The sequence below is a fragment of the Dermacentor silvarum genome, chromosome 1 (genome assembly GCF_013339745.2).
Source record: "Dermacentor silvarum isolate Dsil-2018 chromosome 1, BIME_Dsil_1.4, whole genome shotgun sequence".
Lineage (NCBI taxonomy): Eukaryota > Metazoa > Arthropoda > Arachnida > Ixodida > Ixodidae > Dermacentor > Dermacentor silvarum.
The window spans coordinates 121630262-121657144 of NC_051154.1; the positions used below are offsets into that span (position 1 = coordinate 121630262).

At 46.7% G+C, this 26883-nt stretch overlaps 1 protein-coding gene across 1 annotated transcript in view; it reads left to right on the forward strand.

The window, feature by feature from the left end:
• Positions 1-25708, forward strand: part of LOC119435952 (uncharacterized) — a 42138-nt gene extending 16430 nt beyond the window's left edge. Inside the window, exons 4-10 of the mRNA XM_049672965.1 lie at positions 1035-1245; positions 8086-8257; positions 10048-10219; positions 12563-12663; positions 15038-15182; positions 23836-24099; positions 25570-25708. Coding sequence (XP_049528922.1) covers positions 1035-1245; positions 8086-8257; positions 10048-10219; positions 12563-12663; positions 15038-15182; positions 23836-24099; positions 25570-25694 — 1190 coding nt within the window. The 3' untranslated portion in view covers positions 25695-25708. The remainder of the gene's footprint in view (positions 1-1034; positions 1246-8085; positions 8258-10047; positions 10220-12562; positions 12664-15037; positions 15183-23835; positions 24100-25569) is intronic.
• The last annotated feature ends 1175 nt before the right edge of the window (positions 25709-26883 follow it).

Consider the following 26883-nt stretch of genomic DNA (forward strand, 5'->3'; position numbering starts at 1 on the left):
TGTAAATGACATGAACACGTCTGAAGTGCTTGCGTAAACGTTTTTATCAGAGGGAACATCGCTATGATTTACCAAGTTTCATAACTACAAATGAGGCCGTCAGTGCTCGAACTTCATAACAGTTTCCTTTGTACAAGTTCCTTGGAACAATGCAAGAAATTACGAAATAATTTGGCGTGGTTGCACGGTAACTAATTTAGCCCGTATAGACAGGAGGATTTATTTGTTCACAAAAAAGCATGCCAGCAAAATAACGGGATGCCGCTTCGCTTCTTTGCTTCTTCTCAACTTTGAATAGTTATTCTTGGTGAGATAATTGAGAACCTGAGAAATTGAGCCACATGTACCGTTCTGGCCTTCAGAGAAAGTTCACAGCCACTACAGTTCGTAGATTTTCTTTGCTCTTTTGCCCGCACCGAACGTGACGGCAGCGCTACATCTTCGTGACGTCAGGTTCAGCAGCACGTTCATGTTCAAAGTATTAAAAAAAAAAAGACCTTTCATGTTCCTTCCTGTAGGAAAGTTGGCGACTGTAGTTTGAACAAGCTCACAAGTGTTTTGGATGAATGAGGTAGCGCGATGTTTGCCGCTCGCACATTCAACTCCTGTCGCGTGCGAAGCTACACAGGCGATGCTCCATTGGCGTGTCACGAGCGTCGCGCCTTGACGCTGCCTAACAAAAATTGGTCAAAATTGACGGGAAACCCGTATGGCACAAAGGCCTCGCAGTCACGTCAGGCATCGGTCACACAGTACGCGTATCGCCCCGCGAGTCGCACAGTGACGTGTTCGGTGCCAGATTCCTGAGTGCTAAGCAACTCAGAATAAGAAAGCGAAGCATTTTAACATTCACTAGGACTGTGAGGGCAATATACGTATAAGAGATGCGCGGGAACACGTGTCTGATACACCTATCCCTAACTGATACCCTAGCTTTTCCCGGAGGCACTGGAAACATTGCGTCTCGCTGCATGGTTATTGAAATCCGAATCATTTGACATCTCGCGCCGTGTTCACACGTGATTCCCAGGAAGTGTTCCTGTTCGGCGAGAGCGCCGACTACACGACTCTGAGCGAGCTGCTGGAAGAGGGACGCGCCGCCGTGACGGACCGCGGCAGTCGGCCTCCGCGCACCGACCCTCGAGACACACCGATCATCGTGCTCTACTCGAGCGGCACAACGGGCCTCCCCAAGGGGGTCGTCTCCTCGCACTTCAACTTCGTCAGCCAGATCGTCCAGAGCGGGTGAGCAATGACGTTCGACTCCAAGCACGACCCGATAGCTGTTGTTGGCAGCGTGCACGGTATGACGACAATCTTCGAGCAGAGAATGGACTTATCATTTTTTATTTAGAAATATTGCCAATCTCACATGAGATCAAAGCAAGAAAGGGGTTACACCAAGCACATCTAAATAATAAATCGCAAGGATATGTTAAAAATGTTACATAGAATACTGGTTTGAACAATGACATGTTGATTCTTCTCTTGAGTTTGCCGGTGTCACTATCTCGTTAACTGATTCCTTCAACAAAATACTGCGGCGTATACTTGCAGAGGATGGTTTCGCTCTTTGAAATCGTAACTTCGCGAAAAACACAAGTATTTTTTTATTGTTTCGGCTTGAGTCCGAGGGCGTTTACATCTTGATTCTTTCCTTCCGTTCGTTTCTAGGGAGGAAGTGGGCACTCTGCGCGTCAGTTTGCGTGTGCCTCACGGAAGACTAGGACCTAGCCCTGCAAGCACCGTAACGCTATGCGTGCCAGTGAGAAGGCAGATTTCATTATGTTTGTAGTCGTATATCTCGTTTGGTAACGCGACGTTTGCAGCTCGCACATTCAACTCCTTCTGTCCCGTGCGAAGCTACACAAGCGATGCTCGAATGGCGTGTCACGGGGGCCGCGCCATCTTATTCTTATTATCCTTATTCTGAGTTGCTTAGCACTTGTCATAGGGAAGTTCTGCGGATCAGCAGTCTACATCGTAGTATGCTGTCAACACATTGTAAGTGACCAAAACACGTTATGAAGGGCTTGTATTAATGCGTTTATTAGAGAAAAAAAAACGTTAGGCCCCCTCAGCTATCGTAATTACACCTCGTTCGCTCTCAAAAGCGGGGAGTTTTGTAGGCTCTTTAAAGCGGTAGCCTTTCTTACCTTGTTTTTCAGTTTCGTGTCAGCGCTGTCAGCAGAGAGAGAGAGAGAGGGCAGCGCAGCGAAGACGTTCGCAGCATGCCGGAAGCAATGAGAAAGGAGACTTCGGTCACTTGTCGCAAAACTGGTTTAAGAGACCGCTTATAGTGTCCCTGTACATCGTCTCACGTGTACTCAGTACTCACTCTCTCCCTATTTTACTCTTTCTATTCCCTTTCCCTTACCCCTAGTGCAGGGTAGCAAACCGGACGCTCTTCTGGTTGACCTCCCTGCCTTTCCTCTCCTTGCTCTCTCTATCTCGGTTGGTGTTATCTTCCGCGTACCACGGATGAAAGACGCAGAGAAACGAATGCATATTTTATGCAAGACAGGAATATGTTGGCATATTCGAAAGTTTTTTTTTTACCACCAAACCGGCAGCAGACCCCACCTGGGAATGGTCAAAGGGGCTGGGTTGGTGCGGTAACATACTTTAAGGCTGACTTTAAAAGAGAGTAAAGAAGGGGGTCGCAAGTGGGCATTGTGTGTGAAGTCGAAATAGTTAGACTTTACAAAGTGTAACTAAATAGCAACTTATAATCAAGTGGGAACAGGGGACGTATTCTCGGACGGTCACTTTCGGAGACATCACTTTCAGTGTGCGCTGATTGGCTGGTTGGGCAAAACCGACCGAATCATACAACGCGCCGTGTACTGCGTCACGCAAAAGTGATGTGTAGTATCGCCGAAAGTGATCGTCCGAGAATACGCTCCCAGGGCAGCCCACAAGATCTAAGAGGAGGCAAAGGCTGCACTGTGAGGCTACATTGGTAGCATGCCGTCACAAAGTGCTGAGCGCAGTGTCACGGTGACTTTTTTTATCTAATGCGCAACAGTCATGCATCACACGACAGCCCGTCATGGGCAACGATACCTGTCGGGTATGCCGCCGTCCTCTATATGAAACGTTCAAGCAAGTTCACCGTTTTTCGACGTTCTTTACTTTGATGGTCATAGGTAAGTTTGGTGAGCGTCAAAGGTCGAAGCGGCTTTAGTACGTCGAGGGCGGATGTATACAGTGCTCAGCGATCGAAACGCGATTCGCATGGCGGTCGGCGCCTGTCGCGCCACCGGAGAGCGCTGGGTGATCGATGACTGACCAAATGCAATCAGAATGCGTTACAAAGGCACACTCACCTTCATCGTGCATCACAATTAATCAGCTTGGTGTCCCCAGCGCTCAGTGGTGGCGCAAGAAACGCCGGTAGCCACGCGCTCCGAGCATCGCGTTTCAATCGCTGAGAATTTTGTATACGTGTGCATCGGTGTACCGTCACTCGCCTTAATTGAAAAAGAGTGTGCGTATCTAGAACGAACTTATATGTAACGAATTACATGTAAAATTACTTGTAATACATTACATTATTTGGTAGTTTTAATGGTTGATAGAATACTTATTTTACCTGATAACGTTCGTTGTAATACAATTACTTCTTTTTTCAGTAACCAATTACATGTAACCAATTACTTTGTTGACGAGACAAGCTGTAACGGGCGATGTACGTTTGAGCACTTTAATTTAGCAGGAACTACAGTAGAACGCCCGCGGTCATGCCACGCAGCAGCCTTGCGAATGCGCACCTTCTGAAGGGCAAACCCGGACGTTCAGTATTTGTTTCCTCATGTTAACGCTCGACCTCATGTTGGCCGACCAATTGAACAGGCGCTGGTATGGCACGATAGCGATGCCCCCTTTGGATGTTGATGCCCGGAAATCATCTAGGGACAAATTTTTTCCGCTTTTCATTGAATCTTCCGGGAGCGCATTTTCCAAGCCCCAGCACCAATAAAGCGCTGCGCCTCGTAAAGGATCTAAACGCGAGCGTCTCGGCATCGAGTAACCAAGGTGTTCCTACGTTACAACACCGCCCTTCCCTACAGCGCGCATATCTATCGAGTTTTATTGCGATGGCAATTATATGGACACTCCAAGCGCATTCCTGCCGTCGTCGTCGTCGTCGTCGCCGTGAGGTTTCGTATAAAGTCCAATGGCGATAAACTCGTCACCGCGTGCCGTATGCTGTATATGCGAGTGAAAGCGCGCGAGGGACGCGCGCTTTCACGGAGAGCGAACGCACGGCGGAGAGCAAACACGACGTCTCCGATCGTGCGAATGGCCGTGGGGGGATGGGAGGGAGGGAGGGAGGGGAGGCGACGTTTACCTGCGGCACTAAATGCGTATCTTGCGACCGGGCGCAAGGATAACTAGCGACTCAATCTCCCACGCGAAAGGAGGAAATCGGGAAGGCAGCGCGGGAGGGAGGGTAGGCGGCTTCTACTCTGCCAGGAACTGCGTGCTTGTACTTTGCGCGGCTGAGGGCTGTTGCGCGCACCGTATCTTGAAGGCGATCTCCACACGGCTCTGACCTTTGCATGCGCTGTGCTTTCGTCGCTCAGTTTCCGTTGAAGCGATACACCACACGAACCTTCAGTCACTGCTCAGCGCGCTTGCTCACGCCAGCGTTTTGACAGTGCTTGTCTGCGGTCATCGAGTGTGATCTATTCATATTTGCTTGAGCGCGCTGACACCATGCTTGTTAAATCAGTTAGTAAGCGAATGTGTCCAAGTTTATGCAGCCCATGAAACTACTATCCTTACTCCGTATACTCTACTAGTAAATTGGCCTTTGCAATTGATGCTTCGGCTTTCGGGCGAAACTGCGACTTTTTAATATCGCTGCTGACGTATTCACAAGAAAACGAGGGAATGTGACCAATTTTCTTTTTAAAGCAATTGGTATAGTGAAGATAAACAACGTGTGAAGCGTTGCAGAGGACGCATTGTAAGAGCCAGGCTAGCTCGTTCTATTTACTGTATTTGTGAAATGTTAATAAAAAATAGAGAGAAAAGTAACGTCAACGCAATCGAGTACTTTTTAGTAATTCCTCAATTACTTTGGTGCGACAGTAATTGCTCACTATAATCTACTACATTTTTGAATGAAGTAACTATACAGGGTGTCCCAACTATCACGCAGCACGATTAAAAAAAAAAAGAGCAACGGCGTTACGCGAACCAAACTTAGTGTGTATTGTTTCCTGTACAGTGTAGTAGCCGCCAGTAATTTTTTAGTTACTGATATTTAATTAATTCATTGTAATCAATTATCTAACTCGAGAAGTACTGTCCTAATTATCGAAGTGTCAATGAGGCGTTTGTAGGCAACCACGTGGGGCATCTAACTGCGGTATTTTCAGCAGCCGTACTAATTGCGTACTCATTATTTTCCGAGTGATAAAGAAAGCCCGCGAAATATAAAAAATACCACGTGACGACGCTCCCACCCGCATCATAAAAGAGCGCCCTCAAGTAAGCTGGTTGAAAGCAGCGGCTTTTGCCTGTCGCACCGCCCAAGAGACAATGCATCACCTTGACAATGGTATGGAAGGATCCGCAACAGCAAGTTTCGCGGCATAGCAGCGATTTCCTCCTGTCAATTATACGTCACGCTTCTTAACCGTCTCTCACGGCTGAGTGAGCCACTTGATAAAAATGGTCCTTGATAACGCGGTCGAAGCCATACTCTGATCACGGACGAAACGCAATAAGCAATGAAATAGACATAGAATATTTCAAAATACCAGCTCTGCTCGCACCGCATCGAAGGAGTGCATGCGCAGCTATACTTCGCGCCAGAAGCTTGCTTCGGACCAAAGCCAAATTAAAGTCAGAGCGTTATTTTTCATGAGTACGTGCTTCCAAAACAGGTTCATGGCAAAAAATAAAAGTAAATTAAACGCACTCGGAAGTGACCCGGCCACGTGTCGAGAAAAGACAAAACCGATGCGTTCAATTAAGTAATGTTCCACTGCCAGCGAAAAAACAAAGAGAAAAGTCAGATTTCAGGGTTGCTTTATTATCGGTGCATTCGTAAGCGCCGTTGAACACTAACTACCGCTAATAGGACGTGTTTGAATAGGTCCCCTTCTGCAGCCACGCAGTACTGAGGCCACTTTATCACATCTTCAGTGGCTTTTTTGATGATCGAGGGTGGGATTCTGCTCCAGACATCCGTTATTCTTGCCTTGAGCTCATCTGACGTCTTCGTCTCGGCCACGTAAACACGATCTTTTACGTAACCCCACAGAAAGAAATCGAGTGGAGAGAGATCAGGTGACCTAGCCGGGCAATGGACAGGCCCGTGCCTTCCAATCCATTGTGTGTGAAAAGTCGCATTCAGCCAGTTTCGTGCATGTGCTGGCGCCCCATCTTGCTGATACCACAAAAGTGGAAAACGTGACAGCTGGACTTCGCTGCAAAACCAATCCACCGTCCCTTCAAGGATTTCGTCCACTTAACGCTGTCCAGTCAGTGTCTGATCGAAGAATATGGGACCAATTATACCACCGTTTGTAAATTCCACACCACACATTGCACACATTGGTGCCGAGTGCGCTTTACCCAGTGTGGATTGGAGTCCCTCCAATAGTGTGCATTATGCAGATTTACCTGGCCATTTCTAAAAAAATCGGCTTCATCTGTCCAGATAACGTTGCTAAGAAAGTTCGGTGATTCATCGGATTTTGTGAAGATCCAATTCGAAAAATCTAGACGATTCTGTAAGTCCTTCGCTTCCAAGCATTGGTGTAGGTTAACGTGGTACGGGTGAAAGGCCGAGTCATTTGAAATCTTCCAAACTGACGACTTGGAAATTGGTGCCTGGGTGGCCACGTCTCGCACGCTAGCTTGAGGGATTGAGGCCATAAATGCCAGAACATCCGCGCGTATGTTATGACTCAAAGATGAAGTCTTCTGCCGCTGTTTCTTGAAGCTGCCGGTTTCTCGCAGGTTTTCATAATTTCTGATGATTGTCGATGCGTTGGGTCTACCGCCACACTTCCATGACCGATAAATCTTTGCGGCCTTTCATGTGTTGCCATTTGCAGCTCCCAAAGCGAGCATCATGTTTGCCTTCTGCTCATTAGAATAAGACGTGGCGACTGGGGCGATACAAAACACGCCTTTAAACCTTTGCGCGGATTTCATCGATCAGCTTCTGCGGGGACAGGTTCTGCGCAGAAAAAAAAAAACGCCACCCATGCACACTATCTACGCTAAGACAACAGCTATCACAGCTCATTTCCAACTAACACCAAACGCGATGTGCTCCTTCGGTCGGGGTAAAGCACAAACTCGGTCACGATTTCTTCTTTCTTTCTTTCGTTTATTTCATTCTGGTTAACTCAGAGGGAGATTGTTCGAGGGCGCTGCTTTATTATGCGGGTTGGAGCGTCGTCACGTGGTATTTTTTTATATTTCGCGGGGTTTCTTTATCACTCGGAAAATAATGAGTACGCAATTAGTACGGCGCTGAAAATACCGCAGTTAGATGCCCCATGTGGTTGCCTACAAACGCCTCATTGACACATTGATAATTAGGACAGTACTTCTCGAGTTAGATAATTGATTACAATGAATTAATTAAATATCAGTAACGAAAAAATTACTGGCGGCTACTACACTATACTGGAAAAAATACGCAATAGGTTTGCTTCGCGTATACCGCCGTTGCTCTTTTTTAAATCGTGCTGCGTGATAGCTGGGACACCCTGTATAATTGTTATCGGTTACTTTCTGTAACGTGTACAAATCTGATCTAGAACCGTGGGTGTTGTATGTGCGGTGAAGGGTGTAGCACGGGAGGGTTTTAGCGTTGCTTCGTGGTGGCACACACGCTGGATGAGACCTTGCGGGGTTTTGTGCCAGCAGTAATGTTGCATGGTTGTGATGTCTAGCACTCCTCCTGTGTATTTCTTGTATGCGTCTTTTTCTCGCTCGTTTTCGCCTTAGTACATCAAAAACACCAACTCTCCCATTACTTATCTATGTTGCGGTCAATGATTGGGGACGCGGGACAGAAGGCAAACGCTGGTGCTGCTTGTGGTGGCACAGGCCCAACGGCGAGCAGCTCCTGCATTACACGGACGTGCTCGCCCAGTGGATGCCTTGCACGCACCTGTCCGGCGTGTTTTTCACGCTGATAGCGCTGGCTGAGGGCGCTACTGTGGTGCTACTTCCGGGATTCCGCGTCGAGTTGCTTCTCGCTTCCGTCCAAAGGTACCAGGTGAGTGATGCATGATCCAGTGCGACTCGCTGCGGCTTCCTCTGCTGTGTGAGGTTTCGAAGAATCCGAGACTCTCCGGCGTGCGCATAAGAACAGAGGTAAAATATTGCAACTATATTAACTCCCAGTCAACTGGGGCCGTATAACGTAAAAGTATCCCAATCTCTTTTTGTTCCAATCTCCTGGAGTCTAACTTACGTAACCGCCAATGCAAACATCGGGCGGTGACCCGCGTTGTTTGAACAGGCCAATGAAACGCTCTCCTCGTTTATAGGAGGTCATGTTTGTTTGCTTTCAAAGCGAATAGCGTTGTCTTACTTGACAGGTTTTTCTTATCTAATTGGCTGACCAGGGGCGTGGAACATGCCGGAATGGAGAGTGTTTCGGTGGGGCTAGCGTAATGAAAATAGGTAACTTGATGAGGAAGGTGATGCCAGCGTCTGCGATTCTTCTTGCTTCGCTTTCGCTGTCTCTCGGCGGCCTGCGACGCAAGGGTAAAAATCTCAGATCCTCAGAGAAAAACAAATTGGCAGAGTGATGTCAATCAGAGGGCTCGACAACGTTGTACTGCCACACAAATTTTTTATTATGCGCAAATAAATTCATTCTCCTCGGCAGCTCCGAGAAACCAGTGCCAGAGCGATCGGTGGGGAACCAGATTCTTTTCATTTGGAACGGGGCAGTGTCCGGCTATGCCGAAAAAAAAAATCAGTTTGGTTCGGCATACTAATGCATCTTCATTACGTACACGTCACTTTGACGCGGTGAAGTTCCGCGGTTTTGCGACGTTGCTTGACAGACAGGCGAAGTGGGCGCAGCCCGAAAACTTTTCACCAACTGCGGAGGCCTGATAGTAAATAGGGCGTAGTATCGGGAATAATTATTTTTGTTTTGTTCAGTCTAACCATGCATAATCAGTGTGCACACGCCATATCAGATGAGGAGCTTTCGCGGTTTTTCTGACGTCGTATGACAGACAGGCGAAGTGGGGATGGCCCGAAAAAATTTTGATCAATCGTGGAGGGCTGATTGCCGAAATGAAATAGTTTTACGTTATAGCGCCCCAGGCAGGTTCTGTATTCACAAACGTTATCCGATGTAAGTGGCGCTAACGATTGGCCATCTCTACAATCATCCCCTCGCTGTCACACAAATTACTATTTTATGTGGCGCTTGCTGAACGCTGGCCAATAAGGAAACGCTGTCATGTAAGAGAAGTTTTGTGATTACGGAGCCTGCTGACTAGTACACGGTAAACATTACTGCTTGCGCCGATGACCATGCAATCACTCGTCTTCGTCTCTGCTGCGGAGAAAATGGAGAAAGCCACATTTGTGAGATTAGCAATGCCATTTGCGGAGCTTATTTGTACAGACCAGGGCTCGTATTCACAGAAACCTCTTATGTTAGAATTGTTCATAAGAGAAAATTTCAGCCAATCCTTACGCTGTACATATTATTAGCGAAGAGGACCAGCCAATAGCAGCACAGATTTGAGAATTCAGCACCAGTATTTTAAAGAAAAATTGAAAGCGGGCTAGACATAATGTCTTCATGTCATGTGTGTGAGCTAAAAAGATGAGCTTCTTGCTATATGTTTCTGTGCTGCCCGTCAATCTGCGTAGGTCTTATTCGTAACATTAGCGTACACCCTTAAGTTTATTCGCTGTAGCTTCGTGAACCAGAAGAATTCAAAAGGGGGGGGGGGGTTAGAAAGTGTCGTTTATTTCTACGCAGCCAAAACAAAAGCCAAACACTAATGCCGCTGTCTAAACTCGGTGCGTGTGCAGGCTACATTCCTTCCGCTGCTGCCGACGTTCGCGGTGATCGTGACCCAGTCGCCGCTTGTGGAGCGCACCAACGTGTCGAGCGTGCGTACCCTCGGCATCGGCGGCAGCGTTACGCCGGATGTGGTCGTCCAGGACCTGCTTCGCATATTCAACCTCGAGACTCTCTTCCACGGTGCGGCCATTGAGTGAAAAAAAAATGGCGTTTGATTACCATTACAGGACACATTTCCCATGCACCGAGCGGCTGCCCCCGTAATCATTGTTTCACATTGGGTCGTTTTCGTTGTGCGCGTGTAGCCGTCGCACAGGCATACACGTGCGCAACCGTGATAAACGCCGACTGGTTTCCTCCGTTTTCACAACAGCTCTCGTCGGGGCGGGCCAGTCACTGCAACAGTTCACAACTGACGGCAAACTGCACTCAGTTGCATCTTGCCAAGGACCAAGGTCATGGCGGGTCACCTTACCATATGCACGCGGATTGACCCCTTACGTGATTCAGACAGGCACATTTCTGCCCTTAGAGCCGATTCTGCACACATTTATCCGGTGAGCAGAATAAACACCGTGTACTACGCTTGGCAACGGAAAGAGGCAGTTGCTGATGTGACAGTTGGAAATGGGGGCGCGGTTCTCCTCATTCGCAGCAAAACCACCGTTGCAGCCGTTTGGTTATGCCTACTTCCCCTCCTGGTACAGGAGACCACGCGTGACTCGCGGCACAGGTGTGATTGGCAGCACACATGCATGTGCCATAGCTTTACAGGAGAAGCACCAAACCCTTTTTTTGTTTGCCTTTGTTACGGCATTAATCTCGCACTGCGATACATTCCAGGTCTTTTTTCATTTTTTTACCCTTTCTATATGGCACTCAGAGGCGCGTTATGGCATTGAAGAGTAAGAAAGTCGCCATTGGAGGGGGTTTTTGTCAAAGGCTGAATGAGCACTAGAGGGGATAGAAAAAAGACACACCATGCTTTTGAGTGACTGGCCAACCATCACGCGCTTTGCATGAACTGCACCTGGTTCCGCGCGAGTACATTTGCAATGATCAAGGAGATGGGAGGTGAGAGAGAGGATGCGAGCCGAGTAAAGAAAAAACTGCATGGCCCAGATGTCTTGCGTTGACGTCTTGAACGCCTATCGCTGACGCAGGTATTCTTCTCATTCTTTATTTTCCTCTCCTCTAATTATTGCAGGAATGTCGGATCGGACGTGGCCCAGCATACGCACCGCATGTAATACTCGGCTAGGGAAACACAATATAATGCGACGCCCTCTTTATTTGCTTGTTCGCGAATGTACCTGTGAACTTGCTCCTCTCTCCAACAAAATAAAATCAGCCAGTGTGGGCTTTAATGTTGATATATGAAATTGTGTGCGTCTTTGTGCAAGTGTATCGTCGAAAGGCAATGAAGGACTGAAACGCAGGAAACGGCACACAAGGGTGTTGAGTGTGTTAATTACGACTAATTTTAGGCAAATAACGGAGTTATACTTAATGATGCTAAGAGCTACTGACCGATTTGCATGCAATGGAACGTCAACATTGACCTTTATAAAACGTATAGCTGCGTATGCTGGTAATATAGGACCGACTATTGCTTCCAATTTCATAAACAAGTTGAGAGGTTCAGCTAATGTTGGTTTGTGCAGCAGTACGACAACTTGGGTGAGTTGGTTTCTGTTCATAATGTATGTACAGAATTTTGTGCAGGGGGCGTTAGCCTGTCAATGTAATTTCTGTAATCACAACAACCAGCATTTGAGAAAGGGGAATTCAGTTATATTTATAATTTGTTAGTATTGTAGCGCCGACTCCTTATCTGAAATAAAGAATCTGACATAGAGTAGGTGAAATAGAGAAAGAAAAAACGTTTCTAAAGTGCCGGAACTTCGCAGGCTGCTCATGTTACGCGATAGTATATTTTCCGAATCCTGCTCAATACAAGTCATTAACACCATCGCTAGACAACCGTCCGTGAGAAAAATAGGCCAGAACAATGGCAAAAATTCCTTCTTCCTAAGAGGTGGTGGGTCTACTTCCATAGGCAGGCGACAAAGCTCCCGGAATATTATCAACCCATCGTGATGTCCACTTGGAAAATGGTAAAAACCGATAACACGTAACAGCCAGCAGACAGGGGGGGGGGGGGGGGGTACTAGTTAGGAAATAAAACAGCTCCTCTAAATCTGGTAGTTAACAGAGGGGGTAAATGAAATAGATGTTTAAAGGCATATCAGCCGCAATAAGCGCGAGAAATGCCGTTGTTCGCGCGGAAGGGTGAATGGCAGCTCAAATAGTGGTTCCTTGAAAGTAGGCACTGTGAAACTTCCAAATCCTCCAGAGCCACACTTATACCACGAGCGTCTGCGGCGCTCAAACACTATAAGGGGCAGTATGGAACGCGAAATACTTTTCTTCGACGCCAGGTGCGTGTCTACTGCCCGACTTCTGCTGTTTGCACGTGCTGGAATGAACGTGAGCCCTGTTTTGCTGTTCTTGTTCGCGCAGTGTACGGAATGACAGAGATGAGCGGCATGGTCAGCGTAACACCTTTGCACCATATCTCGTCGGAGACTGTTGGATATCCAATGCCACTGACTGAAGTAAAGGTGCGTTGAAAAAAAAAAAAGGAAAAAAAAAACGACTATTCGATGCATTCATTGTAGTCAAGAAATTCAGTAAGTCATCTCAAGCATTAATATTATACCTAGTCTGTCCATTGAATTGTTGCGAGCATAGAAACCCAAGTAATTGTCTAACCAGTTGTAGGACTGTTTAACGTACATCACACATACAATGATGTCATGTTATTATTGACACGGATTTCTATCGGCGCGCACGTTATCATTGTGAGACAACCTTCCGGTGTAGAAATTTGTAGTAATGTGTGTTTTATTTACTTCCTAGAGACAATAAGTAGCGGACAGCGTTTTCTTTTTTAAATATTGCCAACTGCAAGATAAATAAGGAAACGCAAGAGCTGGATGTTTGGCGAAGGCTGAAGGATTGTAATCAGAGATCGCCTGGTTCAGTTGTTTGTGTGCAGGGACGTTATAGTGCCGTCGTAAGCACATCATGCCGGTAAGCGTTAGTGTGCATGCTTATCAGTGCAGTGATACCAAAGTTACTATAGTTCAAACTAAATAAAATTAATGGGTAGCTTCAATCGCAGAGGTGTGTAATCAGAGATCGCCTGGTTCAGTGACGTTATAATGCCATTGTTAGCACATCATGCCGGTAAGCGTTAGTGTGCATGCTTATCAGTGCAGTGATACCAAAGTTACTATAGTTCCAACTAAATAAAATTAATGGGTAGCTTCAATCGCAGAGGTGTGTAATCAGATATCGCCTGGTTCAGTGACGTTATAATGCCATTGTTAGCACATCATGCCGGTAAGCGTTAGTGTGCATGCTTATCAGTGCAGTGATACCAAAGTTACTATAGTTCCAACTAAATAAAATTAATGGGTAGCTTCAATTGCAGAGGTGTGTAATCAGAGATCGCCTGGTTCAGTTGTTTGTGTGCAGGGACGTTATAATGCCTTTGTTAGCACGTCATGCCGGTAAGCGTTAGTGTGCATGCTTATCAGTGCAGTGATACCAAAGTTACTATAGTTGCAACTAAATAAAATTAATGGGTAGCTTCAATCGCAGAGGTGTTGAACATCGTCGTAAACAGTCCAGCACTGCACCTTATGAGCAAACCAAGGCATCGTGTTAACAAATGCTCTCTCGCGTAGGAGCATTTTCTCATAGGTTGGCGATCGGGCTCCCAACGGTCGTGATAGCGCTCTCCTGATAGACGGTCGTCATCTATATTGGATGTTCAATATGGCTGACGGAACATGCTTAAGGGACGCTTTGTGAATGTGGGCCCTGGTTTACATAGTGCAGTGAACACTGGCTAACGTAATGCCACTGACGCAACAAAATATATTTCAACAGTAATGTTCATCAGGGAATCGCTAGAATGATTTATGAGTATAACACTGAAACTATCTGGGCCTGTTGATGCGTCATAACACACAGTTACATATCTGGCCAGAAGGGAATACAGAGAAACGTACACCATACGTACTTAAATCACTCTATATTTATCCTTTGTGTACTACGCTTGTTAGCGCTTTAAGCATGAGCTCCACACGGCGTTTAATTAAGGAATTATGTGATGTGACCACTTGGGTTATTAAGTTTATTCAGTTCTCAATTTTACTATACCTGTCACATATCAAATACTGGGAATGAGCCGCTGTATTTTGACGACTCGCGTCTGAACGCGAAATCGAACAATTACATGAGTGCAAACGATACACTTTCGTCTTTCAAAAGGAATCTTTCTTTGCGAACACTCCCTCACTTTCCTGACCGTGGCTGCTGTCTTGCCGAATATATTTGTAGACTAGCTATATATGAAGGCACCCACGAAGTGGTTCATATAAATATTGCATGCTGACCACGTATTTCCAGCTCCTTTCTGCGTAACCGAAATATAGTTTCCTACATAAAACCTGAACATATTATGTTGGCTCACAGACATCTCTAAAGCACCTGGATCTGTTAATAGAATGGGTAATTATATTTCACAAATAGCTTGATTTAGTTTACTTTCAGCGATTTAGCCATTCGGTATGTGCCACTGGGGGTGTGCCCATTCTTGGCCAATCCTCTAGAAAGGGTATGTCCCATTGGGACACAAGAGCTACAGAATCACTAAATATTGCTTGACACGTGTCGTACTTTTCTGTCAACAATAAACTGTACGCTTCGCGGTTAGCTGTAAAGCATTTAATTAACCGTTTTAATTATGACAGGGCCTTGTATTCATTGAATGGTGTTGAAACTTTCTGTATGACGCAGCGCTGGGGCCTACGCTAAGGTACTACCTCAAAATAACTCAGTTTGTCCTTGTGCTTCCATTGTGAGCATCACACAACTGTCGTTCTTTCGTACGTGCACGTGTGAACGCGATCGCGCATCCTGCAGGTTCTAGACCTCGATACCGGAAAGCCGCTGGCTGCTGATAAAGATGGCGAGATCTTGGTTCGCGGGCCCCAAATGATGCTGGGATACCTGAACAAACCGGAGGCCACCGAGAACGCTATCGACGCGGACGGCTGGTATCACACAGGTGGGCTTACGTCATTTCCTCCCTAACTGTACATGGTCGACCACATCAAGGTGAACACCTCATTAGTATTCATGCAAGCCGGTAAAACTACAGCGTTTATTCTACTTCACGAGTGAAATGTTCGTTATACGATGTGTAATCATGGTGTCGATAAACACAATAATGATTTTTCGAATTATGTACTGAACATCCGCTTCTATGATGTCTTGAATACTAATGAGGTGTTCACCTTAGATGTGGTCGACCCTGTACATCGCTGAAATTACCGTCTTGGGTGTCGTCGTGAGGCTGGCAAAAGTATTTGCTCAAAAAGTGAATAAAATATGAATGATAACTTCCAAAGAAGATGCTACAAAGTGACAACGTATTCAGCATTGTTAACACGTAGATGCAAGCCTCGACGTCGATTGTTGTGGTCAACAGTCGCGTTCACACCGGCTAATGTTGCCCTTTCACCGCTGGCACAATGTAGTGTACCTGCGCACGGCCGAGAAAACTGTGCGCGCGGGTAGAACTTGCCAAAAAACAAGAAATAAATTGGGGAGATCTCCGTCACACAGCGTTCGGTTGAACAGATATCAAAGTAGTTCGCCACATGTATGGGCGCACAGAATCAACACGTATATATATATATATATATATATATATATATATATATATAGTTACGCGTGAGGAACACAGACCGGTGAACGTGCTTGCGGTCCCGGGTTGGAAAAGAGGAAGAGGACGACGCTGAGTGCATCAACCAGCCAGCCGCTCTTGCGCTCACCTTCGCGACCTAAAATAAACGGTCCCCTTCATCTGTAAGGTTTACAAACGGTCTCCTGTGCGCGTAACAAAGTGGTGTAGGTGCTGGGTAAGCGCTCGCAACAACCGAATCATCACTGCTGCAGCTTCGTCGAAGCCGTCGACTTGCCGGCCTCGCGCCATCTGCCGTGACCGTCTTTGACATGCCTGAAGAAGGAGCCGCGCCGAGGGCAGCGCCAAGCAGTCCGCTGCAGTACCACCGAGTTCAACCCACCTTCGGAGGAAAAGCGGGAGAAGATGCCGACGAGTGGCTCGTCCACTACAAACGAGTGAGCAGGTCCAACGGGTGGGATTCAACCGCTCAGCTCACCAATGTGGTGTTCTCCCTCACCGACACCGCACTCGTGTGGTACGAGAACCACGAGGACGTGCTTACGACGTGGGAACGTTTTGTAGATGAGTTAAAGGCGTGTTTTGGGGACTCAGTCGCCAAAAAGAAGCGTGCTGCACAGACACTGTCGCAACGGGCGCAGCTACCAGGTGAGACATGCACCGCATATATCGAAGAAGTGTTAAAGCTGTGCAAGGTGGTCAGTGCTCGCATGTCGGAAGAAGATAAAGTCGGACATTTGCTGAAAGGAGTGGCTGAGGATGTGTATAATTTTCTAATTGGAAAGGAAAGCCTCAGTTCTGTGTCCGACGTCATTCGGCATTGCAGAACATTTGAAACGCTCAAGATGCGTCGGATTACGCCCAAGTTTGGTCGGTTGGCAAACGTTAGGACGGTTGCCAGTGTGGACATGAGTCCTTGTCTTGACCTTCCTTAGACCACACGGCAGATAGCCCGCGAGGAACTTTCCCGCCGCGAAGAGATGTCGCGTTCAACTGCTGACCACCATGGCGTGTACACGTCACGTTAGGCTATGACTGCGCCCCATTCGGCCCCTTGGCAACCGATGGTTAGCGCAGCGGCTGTAGAATACAGCGCAGCCCCACAGTTTCTGATGACAACACGCCCTCCGACTCCGCGCTATGACCGACGCGCTCAGCGCACGCCTTCTCGATCCCCGATGTATCGTCGTGACACATGCCATGAACCAACCCACTATACACAAGGGAAAATGATAATATCCGGTTCATCGACGAACAATCAAGGTTTCGACCTCTCCTGATGTTTTACTCTTGCGGTGTTCCGGGTCATATATCGCGGTTTTGCAACGAGCGTATGACCACGTGGTATGGCCAGCCCTCAAAGTTTCCACGGCCCTCCGAACCACGCCACGGTGTCCCGTGACCAGCACACGTATCATCTGGCGACAAGTATTGGCCAAGCAGCTCCCAGAATCGCTCCCCAGCATCTGACAGGAGTTTGACACCACCACCGCAACGTCGTGCTCACCGTTCTCCCTCACCGCTGCGTCGCACCACGTCCCCTTCGTCACCGGAAAACTAGCTAGCGCGGCCGATGGAGGTTACTGACAGAAATATCTCATGTGTTGATGCTTAAAAACAAAGTGCGCGTTTTTGTAGATAATGTGCCTGTGATGGCTCTGGTGGACACAGGCGCAACAATTTCGGTCATGAGTGTCTCTTTTAAAGACGTGTTAGGGCGAAAGGTGTTGTTTAAATGGGACGAATATTTAAAGTTCTGTGGAGTGAGTGGCGAGCCGTTGCGACCTGTTGGTGTGTGTAGTGCTGACGTCTCTTTGGGAGGCCATGTTATTCCCACAGAGTTCGTAATTATTCCTCGGTCGACCCATGATGTTATTCTCGGCATGGATTTCTTGCGAGAGTGTAGTGCCACTGTCGACTGCCGCACAGGGAAGGTATTCGTAAGTGGTAAGATTCCGTCAGCACTCCTTGAGAACCCTGTAGATCGCGAAACTACACTGCGTGTTTGTGGTGATACGGTCATACCTGCATCATCTACCGTTTGTGTTCCCGTTGTCTGTTGTGGCGCCAATTCCGACAGCTTCGATGCTACCGTAGAACCGATGCACATTAACTGTGTGAAGAAGAATGTGCTGGTGCCACATTGTGTGGTGTCGATCAAAGGCGGACGCGCTGGCTTATGGACCGTAAACTGTTCTCAGGAGCCCGTTATACTACGAAACGGCTTGAAATTAGCCTTCGTTAGGGAACACGCGTCCTTATCAGTGGCTGAACTTACAGAAGTGCCGGAAGAACCTGATGGCCACAGTTCGGAAACGGCCCTTTTGGCGATGGTAAACAAATCGCTCAGCACAAGTGAACGCCGAACGTTAGTGGGTGTGCTTTCGAAGCACGTTTCGGTATTCGACTTTGCGCAGAAGGACAAAATGCCTGCAATTCCCGCGTCTCGAATACGCCATACCATCAACACGGGTTCGACAAATTCGATTAGACAAAAGCCATATCGCGTTTCACCATCAGAGCGCCAGATTATCAACGAACAAGTGCACGAAATGATGAAAAAGGGAGTCATACAAGAGTCGGCGAGTCCGTGGGCAACTCCAGTGATTCTTGTTAAAAAGAAAGATGGATCTTGGAGATTTTGCGTCGAATATCGCCGGCTGAATGCTCTAACAAAAAAGGACGTGTACCCACTCCCACGTATTGATGACGCAATAGACTGCCTTCATTCCGCCTCTTACTTTTCCTCAGTAAACTTACGATCCGGCTACTGGCAAATTCCGATGCATCCTGAGGACAAGGAAAAGACTGCTTTCATAACCTCTGACGGGCTCTTCGAATTTATTGTGATGCCATTCGGACTGTGCAACGCTCCGGCAACATTCGAGAGATTTATGGACGCTATTTTGCGCGGCTTAAAGTGGAACATCTGCATGTGTTACCTCGACGACGTCGTCATCTTTGGCCGCACCTTCGGCGAACACAACTCACGTCTGGATATTGTCCTGAACTGCATCAGGAACGCTGGCCTAGTTTTAAACTCCAAGAAATGTCACTTCGGAGACCGCCAAACCCTTGTGCTTGGACATCTCTTCGATAAGGATGGTGTCCGCCCTGATCCCCAGAAGACAGCAGCCGTTGAAGCGTTCAGTGCACCGCGCTCTGTCAAGGAGCTCCGTAGTTTTCTGGGGCTTTGTTCCTATTTCCGCCGCTTTATTCCTAAATTCGCCGACGTCGCGTATCCGCTTACATGCCTGCTACGAAAGGATATCCCCTTTGAGTGGACTCCAGAGTGCGACTCTTCTTTTCGTCAGTTGAAGTTTCTGCTGACGTCGCGACCTGTTCTTCAACAATTCAGTCCTTCAGCTCAGACGGAACTCCATACGGATGCCAGTGGCACTGGTATTGGCGCGTCCTAGTTCAACGCTACGGTGCCCTCAAACACGTGATCGCATATGCAAGTCGCTCATTAAGTAGGCCCGAGCAGAATTACACTGTCACGGAAAAAGAATGCCTCGCGGTAATATTTGCAGTTCAACGGTTTCGTTCTTACCTATATGGGCGCCCCTTTACAGTTGTCACCGACCACCACTCATTGTGTTGGCTTGTAAATCTCCGTGACCCTTGTGGCCGCCTTGCGCGCTGGGCGCTCCGACTGCAAGAATACAGCTTCACCGTTTCTTATAAGAGCGGTCGACGACACGCTGATGCGGACTGCCTCTCCCGTATGCCACTTAACGCCACAGACTGTGACGCCGACGACTTCGATCACCTTGTGGCTTCTGTTTCACAGAGTTTTCCAGACTTCGACTGTTTCAAAGCCGAACAGTGAAAAGACGCTAAATTAACACCGCTTTTCACCGCTACGACAACCTTGACGACACCAAACGATTTCTGTATACGTGATGGACTCCTGTACAAGAACTTTTCCAGCACTGGCGCACGTTTTCTGCTAGTTGTGCCGGAGAACCTTCGCATAGCGATTCTGAGTGCTGTGCATGACGACCCTACGTCTGGCCATTTAGGTTCGGCGAGAGCGCTCTATCGGATTCAGGAACGCTTTTATTTGCCTGGAATGCGACAATCTGTTGAGACGTATGTGACTAGCTGCATACAATGTCAGCGCCACAAACGGCCATTTACTGCTCCAGCTGGTCTCCTATATGTATACAGCCGATCCCGCCTCCAAGCACGCCTTTCCAACAAGTGGGCATTGACTTCGTGGGCCCTTTTTCGAAATCAGCCAAGGGAAATCGTTGGATAGTTGTTTGCGTAGACTACCTTACACGCTACTGCGAGACGGTGGCCGTGCCCTCCGCAACTGCCAATGACGTTTCAACATTCCTGCTGAAATATGTCATCCTGCTGCATGGTCCGCCTTGCGTGATCATCAGCGACCATGGACGACAATTCACAGCGGATGTCGTGGAGGAGCTGTTTCGTTTGTGTGAATCCCACTTGCGTCACTCGACACCATACCATCCACAAACGAATGGGCTTACGGAGCGCACCAACCGAACAATTGTAAACATGCTATCTATGTATGTTTCATCCGACCAGAAGAACTGGGATGACGTACTGCCTTTTATCACGTACGCGTTCAACACCGCCAAGCATAACCGGGTATAGCCCTTTCTTCCTACTGTACGCACGGCCACCCCGGTACAAAATCGACACTGTTTTTCCTTTCTGCAGTCACGAAAATCCCACTGTCGCCGAGACTCTCTGCCTTGCCGAAGAAGCTCGTCGTATTGCTCGTTTGCGCACTTTGGCATCGCAGGACAGATCAAAAGCACGCTACGGCATTCGCCACCGTCCGGTAATCTATCGCCCTGGTGATTTAGTCTGGCTGTGGACTCCAGTACGGAAACGCGGGTTATGCCAAAAGCTTTTGGCCACCTACGATGGCCCGTTTGTGATTATTAAGAGACTCACGGAAGTCACCTATAACATAGCTCACCTCATGGCGAGTGGTAGAAGATCTGCCAAGACCCAAGTCGTCCATGTCGCCCGCTTGAAACTCTTCACTTCAAGACAAATGAATTGACTCGCCCGGCGGGCTTCGTCTGCGACGAGACGAATGTTACGCAGGAGGAAAACGAAGACCGGTAAACGTGCTTGCGGTCCCGGGTTGGAAAAGAGGAAGACGACGACGCTGAGTGCATCAACCAGCCAGCCGCTCTTGCGCTCACCTTCGCGACCTAAAATAAACGGTCCCCTTCATCTGTAAGGTTTACAAATGGTCTCTTCTGCGCGTAACAATATATATATATATATATATATATATATATATATATATATATATATACAGGGTGTTTCAGCGAACACTTTCAAAAATTCTTAAAGGTTGCCTGTGGCAGATAGCACAATTCTAGTTGATGAGCTGGTCTACTCGAAGAGGCGGACATTACTTGCACAAGAAATTGATAACCATAATCAAATAATTAACAGAAATTCACTAATTAAGTTTTTAACTAATTTCCTGATGGCCCATATTGCTATTTACAAATTGTAGCCGCAAGGCGCATCCACTTGGAACGAATTCTCGGGATGACACCAGTTTCGAGATAATTCCAGAACTTTGCGGAGAAATGCATTGGCGTTCCAGGGCCGGTATTTTGTAGCGATGCCTTTAATGTCATAATGCCTTTTCGCGCTTATCGCGCTTTGTCAGTGGTCGGAGTGACGGTCCGCTCGCGTTATCAACGTTGATATCGTGAGCGGACCATCGCTCTGACCACTGACAAAGCGCGATAAGCGCGAACAGCATTATTACTTTAAAGGCATCGCTACAAAATAGCGGCCCAGTTAGGTTCTTAAGAAAACGTCACTTCATGCATTGAAGCTCAAAATTTGCTGGAACGCCAATGCATTTCTCCGCAAAGTTCGGGAATTCATATCTCGAAACTGGTGTCATCGTGAGAATTAGTTTTAAGTGGATCAGCCTCGTGAGCTCCATGGCTACAATTTGTAAATTGCAATATGGGCCATCAGGTAATTATTTAAAAACTTAATTAGTGAATTTTTGTTAACTAGTCGATTATGCATTTCAATTTTTGTGCAAGCGATGTCCGCCTCTTCGAGTAGACCAGCTCGGTAACTAGAATGGGGCTATCTGCCACAGGCAACCTTAAATAAATTTTGAAAGTGTTCGCTGATACACCCTGTATATATATATATATATATATATATATATATATGTGTGTGTGTGTGTGTGTGTGTGTGTGTGTGTGTGTGTGTGTGTGTGTGTGTGTGTGTGTGTGTGTGTGTATGTCGCACAACAACTCAAGCAACCTTTCATCTAAATAATCCACAAAGACCTAGCTTAGCATTAACGACACCTGTAAGTTTCTTTCTGGTACTAAATACATCATTAAAACAAACAATAGAAAACATAGGCAGTTCGTAAAAAATAATGCTTATTAAACTCATCAATTTTTCCTCAGGAAGTATTGAAAGAAGTTTTTTATGAGCATAAGTACCAGACTTATGGCGACATCGTGTTGTCAAAAGCAGCAACTTATCAGGGGCGAGATTCACAAAGCTTTTCTTTCGTAAGTTTGCGTTGCCATTGACTCGACGCCTTCGCTAATGATATGTCGGGCATCCGGATTGGCTAAAATTCTTTCTTACAAAAAATTCTAGCATAAGAAGTTTTTGTGAATTCGGGCCCAGGTATCTTCAGCGCACAACGACACGGAACGGAAATTCAGGTGCTGCGAACTGTGGAAAGCTGACCCAGTTCGGCACGCATTATTTCTCGCAAGTGAATTCTAACTGTTATTATTCTTTGACCAATTTTTTGTACTTTTACAAGTATTTCAATGAGTAATAAACGAACAGTATAGATGCAACCATATGCAAGAGCGCATCAGGCGTGGAACGTGATATTCGCGTTTACACGGGACTCGCGGACAGCAACGGTGCAACAATAGTGGAACCACGTTAATAAAATAAAAATAAACTGACTCCGATTTTCACTGCCACAGGAAGGGGAATAACATGTTACAGCTACTAATAGAGGCTGTGTATTGGCTCATTTTTGTTCAAGCACGATGCATCAGCCAATCGCCCACTCATTATGTACGTTTCAGGAGGTTCACCCCATTTGCTAGAAGATATGAACAGATAATACGGAATAGTTACTAAACAAATGTAGAGTGTGCCTATAAAAGCTCTTTGCCACCGTCTTGCACATTTCATTTGAGTAGAAGATTTCGCTATTTTTTCTTCAACGTTTATGTGAATTGCTGTAAACGTTTGTTCCATTCTTGTGGGACATTGAACTGAAATCGGCAGATGCCATCCTTTAAGGGTTTTATAACATTTTCTTGGACGGTTGTAGAGGGCTACACAAATGTCACATTCATATAAAGCGTACAAAGCTATGTATATAAAACGTATAACAATAGCAGTGAGAAATGGGAATGAGAAAAAGCTGGAATTATCGACACTATGCTGTAGAACACACGAAATGAACTCTGGAATACGTCGATATAAGCAGCACACACAGTACTGCTTTTTTGAAGTCGAGCCATGGGACACTCACTACTGCAACGAGGCTGTGTCTGAAATATATTTGCTTCACGCGTAGTTGAACATGATTAAGCGAATTCGGAAAATGTGTGGTACCATAAACGACCTTAAAGAAGAAAATTGTATGATTAATGATACCGACTCTAGAGGCGTGCGTTGAGGTACACGTGAAAATACTGTACTCGCATAACCAGAAACGATAGAAATGGTGCCTAAAAATTCCATTGGAACTGGTACATTTCCTCTGTCTGTCGCTTAAACATCGACCGCGGGCACGAAGACCCCGCGGACAAAACTTGCTTAAGCAATTTCCTTACCAGCAGCTCTATAAATGGCATTAGTTACCTGCATAACTTGTTGCGATATAGATCAGCGTTATGCCTATCGTCAAACAACAGTGAGTTGCCTTCGTCTTTGCACGACGCATCAGCAGCGCGTTTGCCGCGAGTACTTGAGCACGCGAGTGCTATGCACGCAGGCGACGTGGGCCACTACGACGCGATGGGGCAGCTGTACATCGTGGACCGCGTTAAGGACCTGATCAAGTGCATGGACCAGCAGGTGGCGCCGGCTGAGCTCGAGGACCTACTCATGCGCCATCCATTCGTGCGCCAGGTGGCCGTGGCCGGCGTGCCGCACCGACAGATGGGCGAGGCGCCCAGAGCCTTCGTCGTGCTCACCGACGAGGCGCTTGCCATGCCCGCGCACGAGGTGGCGACTCAGCTCAGCGAAATGGTCGCCGGTACGTGTCCTACGCATAGAGTTCACACGACGGGCGTCGTCATGGCTCCACAACTCGTTTTCATACACACGATGCGTTACAAGAGCTGAGCAGTGAACAAAGAGTTGAACGTTTCTTCCTCTCTCTTATTTTTCTCATTATTCTTATCCTCCGACTGCACGAATATTCAAGCAGAGCAGCAAGGATATAACCGTGCTGCGGCGCGCGCCTGTGGACTTTGTCGGAAGCAACGTCGAGCAGGGCAACCAGAAAGTAGTCGTCAGTGGCATTGGTGTCACCGTTCTCGGATGTGGAGGGTGTAGTGGCCTTCTGGTTTGGCAAGACAAAGGCGGGGGCTGCTTGGATGTGGATTTGTTAGACTCAAAGAGAGCACAGGCTTGGCTTTGACGAGTCAGCATCGTCAATGGGCATCCGATGAAAAGCGTACAGACAAAATTATAATACCACGTCGTATGTTACTGCCAACGGCAGGAAGAAGAATGAAGAAGAAGACGGTGCGATATTAAACGCAAGACGAGCCATGTTTTGAGGCAACGGCAACAACAACGCTATTAAAAAAAGAAGACTCACCCTCCATTGATGTGGATTTAGTGCGGACTTTACACGGGCCTGATCATGATTGTCACTCCGATTCAAACTCGCTATATCCAAATGCGGCCGCCGTGGCCGGGATTCAATCCCGCGATCTCACGCTCAGCACTGCAATGCCTTAGCTGACTGAGCCACCGCGGCGGGCCAATAGCAGCGAAAACTTCATATAGTGATTGATGCTGTGAACCCTTTCATTTCCGTAGGTAATCATGCACATACTTTTGTGGAATATACTAAACTTTAAGCGATTTTACAGTCAGCTTCGTAATCTCTGCTAGGTACGAAAAGATATTTCGATATTATGAGCGTTTTTTCAGGTTTAAAGATACCTTCAAAGCAATCTGACTTTGTATTCTCGTCAATAATCGGTGGTTATTGTAGTCCCTGGTGAAATTTTCACTGTGTACGGAATTATAGACGCTGGAAAGCTGTGTGGAAAAACTTCTTTATAACAAGCGCCGCTCTAATTGGGGTAATTATACATATGCTGCCTGACAGCTAAGCATAATTATTATGAAAATGAGGAAAGTGTTTTGTCAAGTACTGGATATAGAGAAGCTCTCTGTCTTTTTTTTTCACATTCGCAAGGCTATATCGACGACAATAAACGTTGACTGAGTTGTTGTATCACAATAAGAGTGATCCGAGTCATTAGGTAATATTACGAAAGGTTTGCACAAAGCTTCACAGTCCAGTTGCAATAAAGTTTCGAGAGGTGGATAATTTTATAGATTAACAACTACGGAGCTTGCGCACGTTGTTTGAATGCTACCAGCTTTAACTCCAGGTTTAAATGACATTGTAAACATGTAAACGGGTATGATAAAAATAATAATTAATACTCGCAATGCATTTTCTTGTGTCTCCTTTTTTCCCCAGAAACTTCAGCGCCACACAAGCATCTCCACGGCGGCGTACAATTTATGGAGGAATTACCGAAGTCGGAATCGGGAAAATATCTTCGCCGGCAGCTTAGAGATCAGTACATGCAATCCATGTCATAAGCACGCATCAAATAAAAAATTGCCATCATGTCTTGGCTGATCCTTCCGTTCTTGCAATACTTGCTTTCATCAAAGACATTTTCGGTTTCATGTTGGCTCACAACTATTGTATGAAGAAAACATGACTGCCATCATAAATGAAATAAGAGCGATTACTCTTACAACAGATTTGGACGTAGCTAGAACAAAGCAAATTGTTACTTCGGAATGGTGGCCGAATTCTCAAAGCTTTTCACTCGTAAGTGTTCTCTGCAATTGACAAGCCACATCTGCTAATAATAAGTCCAACACCAGGATTGGCTGGAATTTCCTCTTACGAACAAATATAGCGTAAGAGTTTTTTGCGAATACAGGTGCTTATCTTTTGTAATGACCAGGGCCCGGAACAAACAGGATTATGGTACGGGGTATATATGATTTTCCAATAGGGCCACCTTCACAAAAAGTTCTTACGCTAGAATTGTTCGCAAGAGCATTTTCCAGTGGCCAATCTTGATGCTGGTCATTGCGAAGGCGGTGATCAGCCAATGGCAAAGAACACTTACGAACGAAACGTTTTGTCAATTTGGCCCTAGGACAAAAGAAATCGAATACTCTGACTGTTGACAACTCACAAACTTTCGGCAGATTCGTAATAGTTGAGTAACGCAGCTCGGTGGGCCAGTTGATACATGTTGTCTTGAGCATTTATGCTGAGCTTATGACGGCATGACGACCGCAAGTCATAAGAGTTAATGAGCGAAACAGACAGAACGAAAGCCTAGGAGATAACTCTGCAATGCCAGATCTAAAGGTGTATGCGGATCCATACATCCTTTGTATATTCTGTGCGCTATCTACGGGGCAGCCAAAGCGAGCCACTGTAACTAAAACACGCAAAGAATCTGTCAATCTCTATTTAAAGGGAGATGACATCATACAGATTTTCTCAATAGGGCTGTTTCCATTGTTGGTATCACAAAATATAACAAGTATCACAAAAGCATGAAACCGTCAGCAGCATGTAATACACCTCGATAAGTTTCTCGTCGCCTCTCGTTGCTCTCGTGTTCCATTTCCTTCTCGTGCTCATTTGGAAATTCCCAAATTGTGCTTTCGACAGCTGTGGCTGAAGACGTATGTAGTATTTTTACGCGAGCACTCGAGTAGAAGTCTATTGGTGCAGTCATTGCTTTTCCAAGTGTTGACA